This window comes from Moschus berezovskii, chromosome 4 (assembly GCF_049115385.1).
Source record: "Moschus berezovskii isolate FMDL1 chromosome 4, NW_MosBer_1.0, whole genome shotgun sequence".
Taxonomy (NCBI): domain Eukaryota; kingdom Metazoa; phylum Chordata; class Mammalia; order Artiodactyla; family Moschidae; genus Moschus; species Moschus berezovskii.
Window position 1 is genome coordinate 10093054 of NC_142463.1, and position 14267 is coordinate 10107320.

A 14267-nucleotide genomic window follows, 5' to 3' on the forward strand; every position below is an offset into this window, starting at 1 on the left:
GAGCAATAAACACCTTGTGGTATTCACATTCAGGTTCCTAGATCTCAAGTCTGACTTGAAATTATTAATAATACTGAGTTATAATAATTGTTAATGTTTCCCTCTAGTGGAATTCATATTATAACTTACCCATTGATTTTGTGTTACTAGAATGGATATGTTTGATATTTTAATTGACTGTTTGAAAACTGTTTAAACAAATGTCTTTTTCTCCCAAGATTTCGCCCAGTGAATCAAGTAATAGTGTGCAACAGCCAAGCCTTTCACCACCATCATCTGTAGTCAATCAGCATACGGTTGCCTTAAATACAGAAGAACTAAAAGATCATTTGGTAAAACAAGATGCTACAAACAATATGAAATCCATTAAAAAAAGTGACAGACTACGTCACCCAAAATTTACATCCAAAATACAAAAAATTAAAGGTAAATCGCAAAGTATTAAAAAATCTTGGTGTTCAAATTTTCAACGATTAGAAAACAGCATTAAAAAGGATGTAATATTCTGTTATTCGTGCCAGTTGTTCTGCCAGAAAAAATTTAACTATGGAAGAGAGTCATTTATAGTGCAAGGAATTTCCAATTGGAAAAGAACTCTGGAAAAATTCAGAAAGCATGAAAAAAGTGAAATGCATTTGAAGTCATTGCAATTTTGGAGAGAATATCAATTTTGTGATGAAGCTGTTAATGACAGTTTATCTAATCATTCAAAACAGTTTGAAGGAAATAAAAAGTACCTAAAGCTTATAATTGAAAATATTTTATTTCTTGGAAAGCAATGTTTATTCTTAAGAGGAAATGACCAATCTATTTCATCTGTGAATAAAGGCAATTTTTTAGAATTGTTAGAAATCCGAGCAAAAGATAAAGGAGAAGAAATATTTCGACTTATGAATTCACAAGTTGACTTCTATAATAGTACACAAATTCAAAATGATATTATTGAAATAATAAAGACTGAAATATTGCAAGATATTGTAAATGAGATCAATGTCTCCTCAGCTTTTTCAGTAATATGTGATGAGACAACTGATAGTGCCACTAAAGGACAGTTCTCACTTTGTGTAAGATACCCACAGAAAACATCAAAGGCTGTATTAATTAAAGAAAGATTTTTGGGTTTCATAGATGTTGAAGAAATGACTGGGATCAACTTATACAGGAGTATCAAAGCTTACCTGCAGCAAATTGGAGTTGATTTGAATCAAATACGAGGCCAGGCCTATGATAGCACCAGTAATTGGAGGGGAAAATTTAATAAAATTGCAGCAGAATTTAAGAAGGAAGAGCCAAGAGCTTTATACCTGCATTGTTACACACATTGTTTGGATTTAGCAGTGATTAGGTTTTGTAAAGAAGTAAAAGAGCTCCGAAGTGCTCTAAATACTCTCAGTTCTTTGTTCAACACTATTCATGGGGAAATGTCGGTAAATTTTCAAAACGTTTATAAACTAAGTCAAAGCAAAACATGCAAGAAACACACATCGCAACCATGTTGGACAGTCCGTGATAATACATTACTGTCTTTGATTGAGGGTCTTCCAGAAATCATTGAAACGCTGGAAGTTCTATCAAACCATTCTTCAAACACAAGTTTAGCTGATGAATTGAGTGATTTGTTGGCATTGGTTTCCAAATTTGAATTTATCTTTTGTTTGAAATTTCTTTATCGAATACTAAGTGTTATAGGAATTCTTTCCAAAGAGTTTCAAAGTGAAACAATGGACATTTTTACTTTGTCTTCAAAAATAGAAGCAATTTTGGAGTGTTTATCATCTGAAAGAAATGATACTTATTTCAAAACTATCTGGGATGGAGCAGAGGAAATATGTCAAAAAATAAGGTGTAAAGGTTTTGAAGTTGAAAGACCTTCATTTCAGAAAAGAAGAAAACGTCAGAAAACTGTAGACCTTGGCAGTTCAGACAGTATGTTTTTTCCTACCTCAACAGAAGAACAATACAAAGTTAATATTTATTACCGAGGCTTGGATACTGTATTGCAAAATTTAAAATTGTGTTTTTTAGAGTTTGATTATTGTAAAATGAAGCAAATTTCAGAACTGTTACTTAAATGGAATGAACCTTTAAATGAAGCAACAGCCAAAGATGTCCAAAAATTTTATAAATTTGATGCAGACATCATCCCAGAACTTAGATTTTATCGGCACTATGCAAAGCTCAACTTTGTCCTGGAATATGATTTTATCAACTTCAGCAATCTTGGTCATTTATTTATTCAGCATGGTCTTCACAATAATATTCCTTGCACATCAAAGCTATTATATATTGCTTTGTCTTGGCCAGTTACTTCAGCAAGTGTTGAAAACTCATTTTCTACACTCTCTCGTCTTAAAACATATTTATGTCGTACCAGGGGACAAGAAAAGCTTAGTGGCTTAGCCCTAATGGCTGTTGAGCAGGAATTGGTAGATAAACTGATGGAACCTGAAAGGCTCAATGGAATTGTGGAAAAGTTTGTCCTTCAGGTGAAAAAAATATAGTACTTGCTAACTTGAGTTCACCTGAATTTTGATTTCTGTTGTATATTACAGTTTTTATTTCAAATGTGTGTCTTTTTAAGAAAAAAGGTTTTTTATCAGAACATGTAGCATTTACTCGGTTCAAAACTCATGACATAGAATGATACGTAGTGAAAAGGCTCCATCCCTTTTTAAATACTCATTTCCCCCTCCCTCAAGTATTCTCTATTTCTCTTAAATATCCTTCTGGAGATACTTAGTCGTAAATGTACTGTGCAATACATGCTGTTCTTCAGCTTGCCTTTTTCATTTAACATGACATTTTTGTTATGTTTTATATATCAGTACATAGAGTTTTTGAGTCTTTTTTAATAACCACATAAGATTTAATTGTATGGATGTACTGTAGTATACTGGAGCAGTCCCTACTGATAAACATTTTCTTTCCAGTCTATTTCAATTGCAGATAACACTGCATTTAATAACCTTGTACATAGGTCATGTTGCACATTAGTGAGTTGCTATAAAATAAAATTTTAAACTGGAATTATTAGGTCGGAAGATTTGCACATTTTTATTTTTCATAGATATTGGCAAATTGCTTTCTATAAGGATTGTATCATCTTATAGTCCCACCAACAATGTGAGAGTGCCTGTTTCCTCAAATCTTTATTAAATATTAATAAACATTTTGATTGTTGCAAAGTGTTATTTGAATAATGATATGTTGACCACCTATTGCATAGAACTGACTCATTGGAAAAGACCCTGATGCTGGCAAAGACTGAAGGCAGGAGGAGAAGGGGACGACAGAGAATGAGGTGGTTGGATGGCATCACCGACTCAATGGACATGAGTTTGAGTAAGCTCTGCAAGTTGGTGATCAACAGGGAAGCCTGGTGTGCTGCAGTCCGTGGGGTCACAAAGAATCAGACACAACTGAACTGAACTGACTGATACTAATCTCTGTGGAGATGAAATCTCAGTGGAGTTTTTTGTTTTCACTTAAAAGAATTTTATAGTTTCTGGTCTTACATTTATGTCTTTAATCCATTTTGAGTTTATCTTTGTGTATGGTATTAGGAAGTGTTCTGATTTCATTCTTTTACACATAGCTGTTCAGTTTTCCTAGACCATTTATTAAAGAGGCTGTCTTTGCCCATTGTATATTCTTGCCTTTTTTGTCAAAAATAAGGAACCCATAGATGCAGGAGTTCATTTCTGGGCTTTCTATCTTGTTCCATTGGTCTATATTTCTGTTTTTGTGCCAGTACCATACTGTCTTGATGATTGTAGCTTTATAGTATAATCTGAAGTCAGGAAGGTTGATTCCTCCAGCTCCACTCTTCTTTCTCAAGACTGCTTTGGCTTTTCAAGATCTGTTGTGTTTCCATATGAATTGTGAAATTTTTTGTTCTAGTTCTGTGAAAAATGCTATTGGTAATTTGATAGGGATCGCATTAAATCTCATTTGAATTTCCTTTTCTGTGAAATCTCACATTTAAACATTAAAACTAAATTTTGCTATGGTTTTGGTTGACACATAGCTGGATGACAGTAGGAATTCCTAATCTGCTTTATGAGAATGTGACTATTTTTTGAAATAATTCTGATAGAACTCTTTCTGTCTTTACACTTGGTGTGCGTCATTCCATCCATATACAATTTTATACTTAATACATAGCCTTGCTCCACCTGATTGTAAACTTTATATAAAACTTCAAGTTACATTCTACTTATCTTTCTGCAGTTTGCCTTTGTCACTTAGTGTTTGAGATTTATACATGGATTTCTAGTTGATGCATTCTAACTGCTGAATTTCTTTGTTCAGTCGCTCACTCCTGTCTGACTGTGCAGTCCATGGACTGCAGCACACCCGGTTTCCATGTCCTTCACCATCTCCTGGAGTTTGCTCAAACTCACGTCCATGGAATCAGTGATGCCATCAAACCAATGGATGAGGCCAATCTCATCCTCTGTTGTCCCCTTCCCCATTCCATTATATAGATATACATGTTCATCGTTTATTTAAACGGGCATTTTATATCATCTGATTCTGTATTTTTATAATACTGCTGTGACCCTTTGTGAATGTGGTATACACTTGTACATCCAGCAAATGTTTTTTTCAGCATGTATGATACGCCAGACACTATTCTAGCTGGCAGAGATCCAGCAGAGAATACAATAAGGCCTTGACTCTGATGAAACTTACCTTTCTCATGTGGAAATCAAAGATGTTAGAAGATGTTGCTTAGCAACTCTTATAGATAGATGATAATACAGAAAAGAATATTTTTATGCTGCTTAAGATAAAAGATGAGGCTTTGAAAGAGCCGAGGCCACTTAGGTTGTTCAGTTGCCAAGTCGTGTCTGAATCTTCAGTGAGTCAGCTGTTCTCTTCAGGTGGCCAAAGTGTTGGAACTTCAGCATCAGTCCTTCCAGTGAGTATTCAGGGCTGATTTCCTTTGAGATTGACTGGGTTTGATCTCCTTGCTGTCCAAGAGATTCTCAAGAGTCTTCTCCAGCACCACAGTTTTAAAGCATCAATTCTTGGGCACTCTCTCTTACGTGACCACTTCAGGCCTTACCCAGCTGGCCCACAAGTTGGGAAGGTCTGTTCTGAGGTACTTGCTTTGAAGTGGGCTTGATGGGTCAAGACTGTGCATCAGACTTCTAGATGAACCATTTTTCTACTCCCACCCGTGATATCTTGTCTGTGGTTCCACATCCTTGCCAACATTTAATATTGGCAGTTTACTCTTTTTTAAAAAAAATCCATTGATTTCTACTTTAATAGCAGGAGTTAATCTTTAGTATTCCATGCTTATTGCATACATTTTCATTTCTTTCTGTTTTGTATGAACGTGCTTAACACTGACCTTTCCTCTGAAGTCACCTTTGCCTACCACGTGTTTGTCTCATTTTCATTATCTTCTAGCAGTTTGCATGTGTGATTTCAAGAGCTTGAGTGTTTTTTTCCAAATGTTATATTACTTTTTAATAGTCAAAAGTCAGTAATACAAAATTTAGAACTGAAAAAGAGGAAAATGAGAACTGCAATAATTAAAATGGAATTTTTGGTAATTCCCTGGTGGGTCAGTAGTTAGCACTCTGTACTTTTGCGGCTGGGGGTCCAGGTTCAATCACTGGTTGGGGAACTAAAATCCCATAGTCTGTGCAGAGCAGCCAAGGAAAACAAACAAGCTGCTTTCTTTGTTAAATATTTACTATATAACCTTAGTACTTTTCTCAGTGCTTGTTGTTATTTCACTTACAACCAATCATTTTAGGGAAGAAACTAAGTCATAGAAGTTAATGATCACATAATTAGTAAATGTTGAGTGAATCTAGGATTTGTACCGAGACAGTGTGACTCCAAACCTCATGCTTCTAATCACTATGTTCTACTACCTTTTATATAAATTATCACAGAAGTTCTAAATAAAAAATTCACTACCAGGAGTACATTGAAGAATAGATGACAGAAATAGCGGCATACTGTTAATCTCCCAGATTCCTTCATAAAAGCAAAAATCTCTGCATGGCATCTATACCAAGTCTTGGTGACACGGTATCACCACAATCCCAAAAGAAGACCAGATAGTGACAAACTCAAAAGCAGCTGTAAAACCTGAGTAGTGCCAGCTATCTGTGTGGAAGGTCATGGACACAAAGCAATGGGACATCTGATGGCCTTGAGCAAAGGGGATCTCCCAAAACATTGCCACAGGAAAGTGTGGCAGGCCAGTTTCAAAGCAGCCGCAAAAAGTGAAGGTTCCTGCAGCTGCTAATATGCAGGTGTTTAAGAGGATTGCTAAACTCCAGACTTGTCTTGAAACTAACAGATGTAAGCTTTCTCCCAAAACAACCTTTTCAAGGAGAAGCTGCTGGCTGTGGACGCCAGTTTCAACAGGAATGGACAGTAGGGACAAAGGAAAGCACAGAGTGAAGTGGGGAGAAACGAACCAGCTGTCAGAGCTAGGTCACTATTCAGTCACTGTGTGAGGATAATGTATTTCATGAACCTCAAGGAGAGAAAAGTTATTCTGTCCCTTTTAAAAAAGGACTTAAAACTGATCAATACAATTGTGGAATATGATAGAAAATTATAAGAATATAAATCCTTGCAAAACAACCTACTGTTTCAGACCAAGGTTAAATGGCAAAATTGTAAAAAAACAGTGTAAACTACAATTAGAAATGCTCAGATGAGTGGATAAAAGGTGTAAAAATAAATGCAAAGAATTCAGGAAAGGATTAGAAGTTAAAAGGAATAAAAGTCAAAGTGAAAACTAGAAGGAACTCAAAAGTGAATAAACAATTGATAATTGCTGATTGCATCCATGAAATTAAAAGACGCTTACTCCTTGGAAGGAAAGTTATGACCAACCTAGATAGCATATTAAAAAGCAGAGACATTACTTTGCCAACCAAGGTCCGTCTAGTCAAGGCTATGGTTTTTCCCGTGGTCATGTATGGATGTGAGAGTTGGACTCTGAAGAAAGCTGAGTGCCGAAGAATTGATGCTTTTGAACTGTGGTGTTGGAGAAGACTCAAGAGCCCCTTGGACTGCAAGGAGATCCAACCAGTCCATCCTAAAGGAGATCAGTCCTGGGTGTTCATTGGAAAGACTGATGCTAAAGCTGAAACTGCAGTACTTTGGCCACCTCATGCGACGAGTTGACTCACTGGAAAAGAGTCTGATGCTGGGAGGGATTGGGGGCAGGAGGAGACGGGGACAACCGAGAATGAGATGGCTGGATGGCATCACCGACTCTGTGGACATGAGTTTGAGTGAACTCCAGGAGTTGGTGATGGACAGGGAGGCCTGGCGTGCTGTGATTCATGGGGTCGCGATGAGTCGGACACGACTGAGCGACTGAAGAGAAATAGATGGGAAGAAGGAAGATGTTTTGGATCAAGGAAAGGGATACAGCCGCCCTTCTATCCTTAGTCTTGTGGTGACGAAGCTGGAACATCGCATGTTTCTGCTCTGCTAAGTGCATGCTCAGTCATTTCAGTCGTATCCAAAATACAGGACTCTGTGACCCCATTTCTGCTCTAGCTGTATTTATATTAGCCTCTGCCAATAGGGGGTCACTAGAGGGGTCACGAAGAGTCAGACACGACTGAGCGACTTCACTTTCACTTTTCACTTTCATGCATTGGAGAAGGAAATGGCAACCCACTCCAGTATTCTTACCTGGAGAATTCCAGGGACAGGGGAGCCTGGTGGGCTACAGTCCATGGGGTGGCAAAAGAGTCAGACACAACTTAGCTACTAAAAAACCACCACCATGACATCTTGATGTTCTCTTTTTATCCCTTCAGTAACCTATTTATACTTAGTATATTTTTATATTCTGTTCAGATAACTAGTATCGCTTCTGTTCTGACTGAACTCTGGCTGATACACTGAATCAAGAGAACTTGCTTGAAATTAGAAATACTTTATATATTGGAAAGACACACTGTACCCTTAGGAACATTGACCCAGAATGGTCAGTACTGAGTCATGGCCTAAAAAAAAGAATGAAACAATTTTGAAAGGGTTTTTTAAAAGAAAAAGTCCCTGGGAGTCCAGGCAGTCAAAAAATAGCAAGGGGGGAGGTCACTTATAGGGAAGATAAATCTGATCATTTTCATACTTTCTGATAGTGACACTATGTTAAAAGATAATAAAGTAACATGAACTTAGGATTTTTCTTTTTTTGGTCACACCATGTGAGATCTTAGTTTCCTGACCAGGGATCGATCACGCACCACTGCATTAGAAGCACAGAATCTTAACTACGGGACAACCAGGGAAGTCCCCAAACAGGATTTTATATCCAACCAAATGGACTTTCAAGCATAGAAAGTCACAGGCTATCATCAATAGTTAGTAATGTTACAACTTATAAAACATTCTTTTCATGAACCCTACATGAGGAATCTATTAGAATAAGGTTCAGATAACCAGATTAATAGGAGAGGCATTAACGTAAGAGGTGATAAAGCTTTGCAAGTATTAAGTGAGTAAAATTAGAATATTACCTTAATGATTACCTATGCTAATGCCAGTAATACAGTCAGACATTGTGTACTTCCTAATTGATATTAGCACTAGCTAAGAAAGGCATCCTCAGATATCTGAATTTCTGTTCAGAGGACTTTTTCAGGCTGCTAAGTATTAATTTCAGCTTTTTTTTTTTCCTCTCCCGTCCTAGCAGCTTGTTGCAGTTCCTGCTGCTGTAATACCTTCTTGGTGCTCCTTAGCCTTTCTAGTCATATTGTTCAAATAACTCATGTGGTTCCAGTCTCCTGACTGGATGTTGCCTGATATAACACTAGCTGTGAATCTTGCCAAATAATCCCATCTGGAATCTTGTCAAAACCCTAGATCTAGCTGCTTGTTTACTGGAAATGTAGGGGGTCAGAGGAACATATTAACATCAGTGGGATTAACCAGCAAAGTCCAAATCCTAGGAAACTGCACAGGATAAACACTTCTAACAAAAACTAACAAGGAAAAAATGGCAGAGGATCCTCTAAAAGAGCAGTGGGATTTGAAAAAGGATACATGAATAGGTATAACTGAAAAAAAATTTTTGTATTACAGTCCTGGGGGTAATGTCACTGAATTGTACACTTCAAAATGAGGGGATTTGGGGACTTCCCTGGTGGTCCAGTGGCTAAAAAGGGGACACAATTAAATTCCTGGCCTGGGAAGATCCCACATGCTGCGGGGCAACCAAGCCCATGCACCGCAACTACTGAGCCCACACTCTAGTGCCCGAGAGCCACAACGGCTAAACCCAGGCGCCTAGAGCCCATGCTCTGCAACAACAGAAGCACCAAAGTTAAGAAGCCCGCACACCACGTCTAGAGTAGCCCCCAGCCACTGCAACTAGAGAAAGCCCGAGTGCAGCGATGAGGACCTGGTGTAGCCAGACAAAGTATTTTTTCGAAAGAATTTTATGATACACGAATTCTATTTCGGCAAAGCTGTTACTTTAGAAATAGTCATATGTCAACAAATTGTATAGACCATGTTTAGATCTTTAAACAACTGTGAAAAAATACAATTTTTATAAATATTTATAATGATGTTGTGGTTATGTGTTTTTTAAAAAGTCACTTTTAGAGAAAAATACTTAAGCTGTTAGTCATGAAATTACCAACATGTAATCTGGGGCTTCAAAATAATCACAGAAGAGAGGAACTATGTGAGGATCAAGATGAAAAATTGGTCGTGATATCATAGTTGTTGAGTCTAGGTGATGGGTACATAGGGATTCATTGTATTGTTAACTCAGTTTTTACATGTGAAGTTTTCTATTGTAAGAATGTTACTAAATGATGAACTATTTCCCATTGGAATTCATACCAGGAATGTAAAGGTGTTTTAATACTAGGAAATTTATTTATGAAATGCAACAGAATAATACATCACATTAAGAAAATGATATCAAATACCATAGCATTGCTAAAGCTTTAACTTTTATGCCTGATTTTTAAAACTTTGGTAAAATTAGAATAAAAAATATTTTCTGTTAACAATAAATTGTTGGTAATATATTTATTAGGTACATAAAGACCTACACAATAGTATGTATAACATTATCAGTTCAGTCTCTCAGTCATATCTGACTCTGTGACCCCATGAACTGCAGCACGCCAGGCCTCCCTGTCCATCACCAACTTCCGGAGTTCATTCAAACTCATGTCCATTGAATCGGTGATGCCATCCTACCATCTCATCCTCTGTCGTCCCCTTCTCCTCCCACCTTCAATCTTTCCCAGCATCAGGGTCTTTTCAAATGAGTCAGCTCTTCACATCAGGTAGCCAAAGTATTGCAGTTTCAACTTCAGCATGCTACTGCTAAGTCACTTCAGTCGTGTCCGACTCTGTGTGACCCCATGGATGGAAGCCCACCAGGCTCCCCTGTCCCTGGGATTCTCCAAGCAGGAACACTGGAGTGGGTTGCCATTTCCTTCTCCAATGTGTGAAACTGAAAAGTGAAAGTGAAATCGCTCAGTCATGTCCGACCCTTAGTGACCCCACGGACTGCAGCCTACCAGGCTGCTCCATCCACGGGATTTTCTAGGCAAGAGGACTGGAGTGGCTTGCCATTGCCTTCTCTGTCTCCAACTTCAGCATCAGTCCTTCCAAATGAATATTCAGGTCTGATTTCCTTTAGGATGGACTGGTTGGATCTCCTTGCAGTCCAAAGGACTCTCAAGAGTTTTCTCCAGCACCACAGTTCAAAAACATCAATTCTTCAGTGCTCAGCTTTCTTTATGGCCCAACTCTCACATCCATAACATGATTACTGGAAAATAGCTTTGACTAGACAGACCTTTGTCGACAAAGTTATGTCTCTGCTTTTTAATATGCTCTCTAGGTTGGTCATAGCTTTTCTTCCAAGGAGCAAGTGTCTTTTAATTTCATGGCTGCAGTCACCATCTGCAGTGATTTTGGAGTCCAAAAAAATAAAGTCTCTCGCTGTTTCCATTGTTTCCCTATCTATTTGCCATGAAGTGATGGGACCAGATGCCATGATTTTAGTTTTCTGAATGTTGAGTTTTAAACCAACTTTTTCACTCTTTCACTTTCATCAAGAGGCTCTTTAGTTCTTCACTTTCTGCCATAAGTGTGGTGTCATCTGCATATCTCAGGTTATTGATATTTCTCCTGGCAATCTTGAGTCCAGCTTGTGCTTCATCCAGTCCAGCATTGCTCATGGTGTACTCTGCATATAAGTTAAATATGCAATACCAAATTAAAATTAGTATGAATTATCTACCATTGTACTGAGTGCTTACCATCTACTAGAAACATTAAAAAGTAGGAAAGTAAAAAGTAAGCATCTTATCTCATCCATTTTGATATCTAGGAAATGATGTTAATGTTATTCTACTTCCTTTCTAGGCAGGCCAAATCTTCTAGGGAGATGGCAAGGGCAATAAGCAAGTTGAAAAATGTTTCTAGATTACTACAGTCCCAGACCAGCTCACATGGAACACTGTTCAAGTGAGTCTCCCTATGAGCCTCCTTGCCTCTTGCAAACTTGCAAAATAGCCATTAAACCAAGATGGATAAAAAGTTATCTGATTTATTAATTACAGTGACATTACAAGAATCTTCAGGAGAAGCATCACCCTGAAAGATCTCCAACATGCATGTTTAAATTTATATATGCATATAAAACCAAAAAAACCCTCTCTTCTTGTTCTCTTATTTGACTCCACCTGAGTTTCTTCCAGTATGTCCCTTGAAGAAGTCTATATCAACTCCATGGACTACCCACTTTCCTGCCTCAAATAGACTTAAGCTTTTACATCCATCTTGTTTAATTACCTTGTACTTGTGTCTGTTTAGTTCTTACTTAATAGCAGTTATAACCATATTTTGTTTTCTTCCAAATATGTGGAAGCTTTATTTTATTTTAATCAAATGTATGCCCCTCTCCCCCCCAAAATGTGTGTGTGTATTAGTTCTGTTTCTCTGAAGAATACAAAGATGTATATAACCATTCCACTAAAGAAAATGAGTGCAGGACTTCCCTGGTGGTCCAGTGGTTAAGCATCTGCCTGTCAATTCAGGAGACAGAGGTTCGATCCCTGGTCTGGGAAGGTTCCACATGCCGTGGAGCAACCAAGCCCATGTACCACACCTGCTGAGCCCGTGCTCCAGAGCCCCCGACCCACAGCTACTGAAGCCGGTGTGCCACACAACTAGAGAGTAGTCCCGCTCATCACAACGAGGGAGAGCCCACACGCAGTGACGAAGGCCCAGTGCAGCCAGATAGAAGTTAAGGGTGTTAAAAAAAACAAGTGGTGGGAAACTAGAGACAATCTTTTCTTGAAAAAAAAAAAAAGTACTAGAACTCATAGCTAAAGCAATTAAATTTAAAATATGATATTTGTGTAGGAATAGCTCACTAGTCCAGATATATAATGAAATTTAGTATATGAGAAAGGCAGCTGAACTAGTGAAGGCTATTTTGATTATCAAGAGACAGAAGCAACTCAAACTAGCTTAAGGAAACAGATTACTTTGGTGAATTGTGAAGCTGAATTCAGGCAGAACTGGAAACCATGAAAATAATGTTACCACATCTCCTCCTTTTTATCACTAAGCTTTACTCTTTGTTCTATATTGGTTTCATTTTCAAAGAGTTCTTTCTGAGGTAGATAGAAGAAGATGACCAACACCAAGCCTGGCCTTTTGCCTTTCTCCATGCCCATTACCTAGCCAACAGCACTGATAGGCCCAGAGAAATAGGAACTCAGGAAAAGATTACATAGTTGAGCATAAACTATTGAAGAAATGCAATAAGCTGACCATAGTACAAGAAGACGGAGAAGGCAATGGCAAGCCACTCCAGTACTATTGCCTAGAAAATCCCATGGATGGAGGAGCCTGGTGGGCTGCAGTCTGTGGGGTCGCTAAAGGTCGGACGTGACTGAGCGACTTCACTTTCACTTTTCATTTTCACACACTGGAGAAGGAAATGGCAACCCACTCCAGTGTTCTTGCCTGGAGAATCCCAGGGACGGGGGAGCCTGGTGGGCTTCCATCTATGGGGTCACACAGAGTCGGACACGACTGAAGTGACTTAGCAGCAACTTAGCAGCAGTACAAGAAGAAGATATAAAGAAATATATAGAACAAAAAATTTAAACATACATAAGGAGAAAACTCTTGAGAGTCCCTTGGACTGCAAGGAGATCCAACCAGTCCATTCTAAGAGAGATCAATCCTGGGTGTTCATTGGAAGGACTGATGCTAAAGCTGAAACTGCAATACTTTGGCCACCTCATGTGACGAGTTGACTCACTGGAAAAGACTCTGATGCTGGGAAGGGTTGGGGGCAGGAGGAGGAGGGGATGAGAGAGAATGAGATGGCTGGATGGCATCACCGACTCGATGGACATGAGTTTGAGTGAACTCCGGGAGTTGGTGATGGACAGGGAGGCCTGGCGTGCTGTGATTCATATTCATGGGGTCGCAAAGAGTCGGACACGACTGAGCGACTGAACTGAACTGAAGCAGTAGCCTCAAAGAGAGAAGGGATAATATTGAAAACATCTGTGCATTCATGCACAGTTGCTCAGTCGTGTCCAGCTCTTTGCAATTCCATGGACTGTAGCCCAGCAGGTTCCACTAGCCATGGGATTATCCAGGCAAGAATACTGGAGTAGGTTTCCATGCCCTCCTCCAAGGGATCTTTCCAATGCAGGGATCGAACACGCCCCTCCGGCTTCTGCATTAGCAGGTAGACTTTACCACTGAGCCACCTGGGAAGTCAATTGGTGAAGCAAGAATAAAGAGTTACAAAGGGAAACTTTAATACTGGGTACAAAAATGTATAATAATTGAAATAAAGAACAGAAAAGGTAGATTGGAGAAAATAATCGGAGAATATGCTCCCCCCCCCAAAAAAAAAAAGGAATCTAAATGTTTAACTACCGAAAAAAATCAACACAAAAGAAGCCAGTAATGCAGGAAATGAGGGATGAAGACCTATAAGGCATACAGAAAATAGCAAAACAACAGAAGTAAGTCCCTCTTTGTCAGTAATTACTTTAAATATAAATGGTTTAAATTCTCCAGTCAAAAGACAGGGTAGCTGAAAACCAACAAAAAAAAACACAGTGAAGCACCATTTCGTACCCACTAGAAGGGCCATAAGCAAAACATTGAAAACAGCCAAGTGTTTGTGGGAAATTAGAACTGTCATGCACTGCTGGTGGGAAGTGGGCACTGTGGAAAAGTTTGATGGCTCCTCAAAATGT

The 14267-nt window shown here is 38.6% G+C and overlaps 1 protein-coding gene across 2 annotated transcripts in view; it reads left to right on the plus strand.

Annotated features, from left to right (window-relative positions):
• LOC129541052 (zinc finger MYM-type protein 1-like) overlaps positions 1-9970 on the plus strand; it is a 31299-nt gene extending 21329 nt beyond the window's left edge. For both annotated transcript variants that reach the window (XM_055402694.2, XM_055402695.2), the window contains one exon: positions 219-9970. In XM_055402694.2, the coding sequence (XP_055258669.2) occupies positions 219-2501 (2283 nt within the window). In that variant the 3' untranslated portion in view covers positions 2502-9970. The remainder of the gene's footprint in view (positions 1-218) is intronic.
• The last annotated feature ends 4297 nt before the right edge of the window (positions 9971-14267 follow it).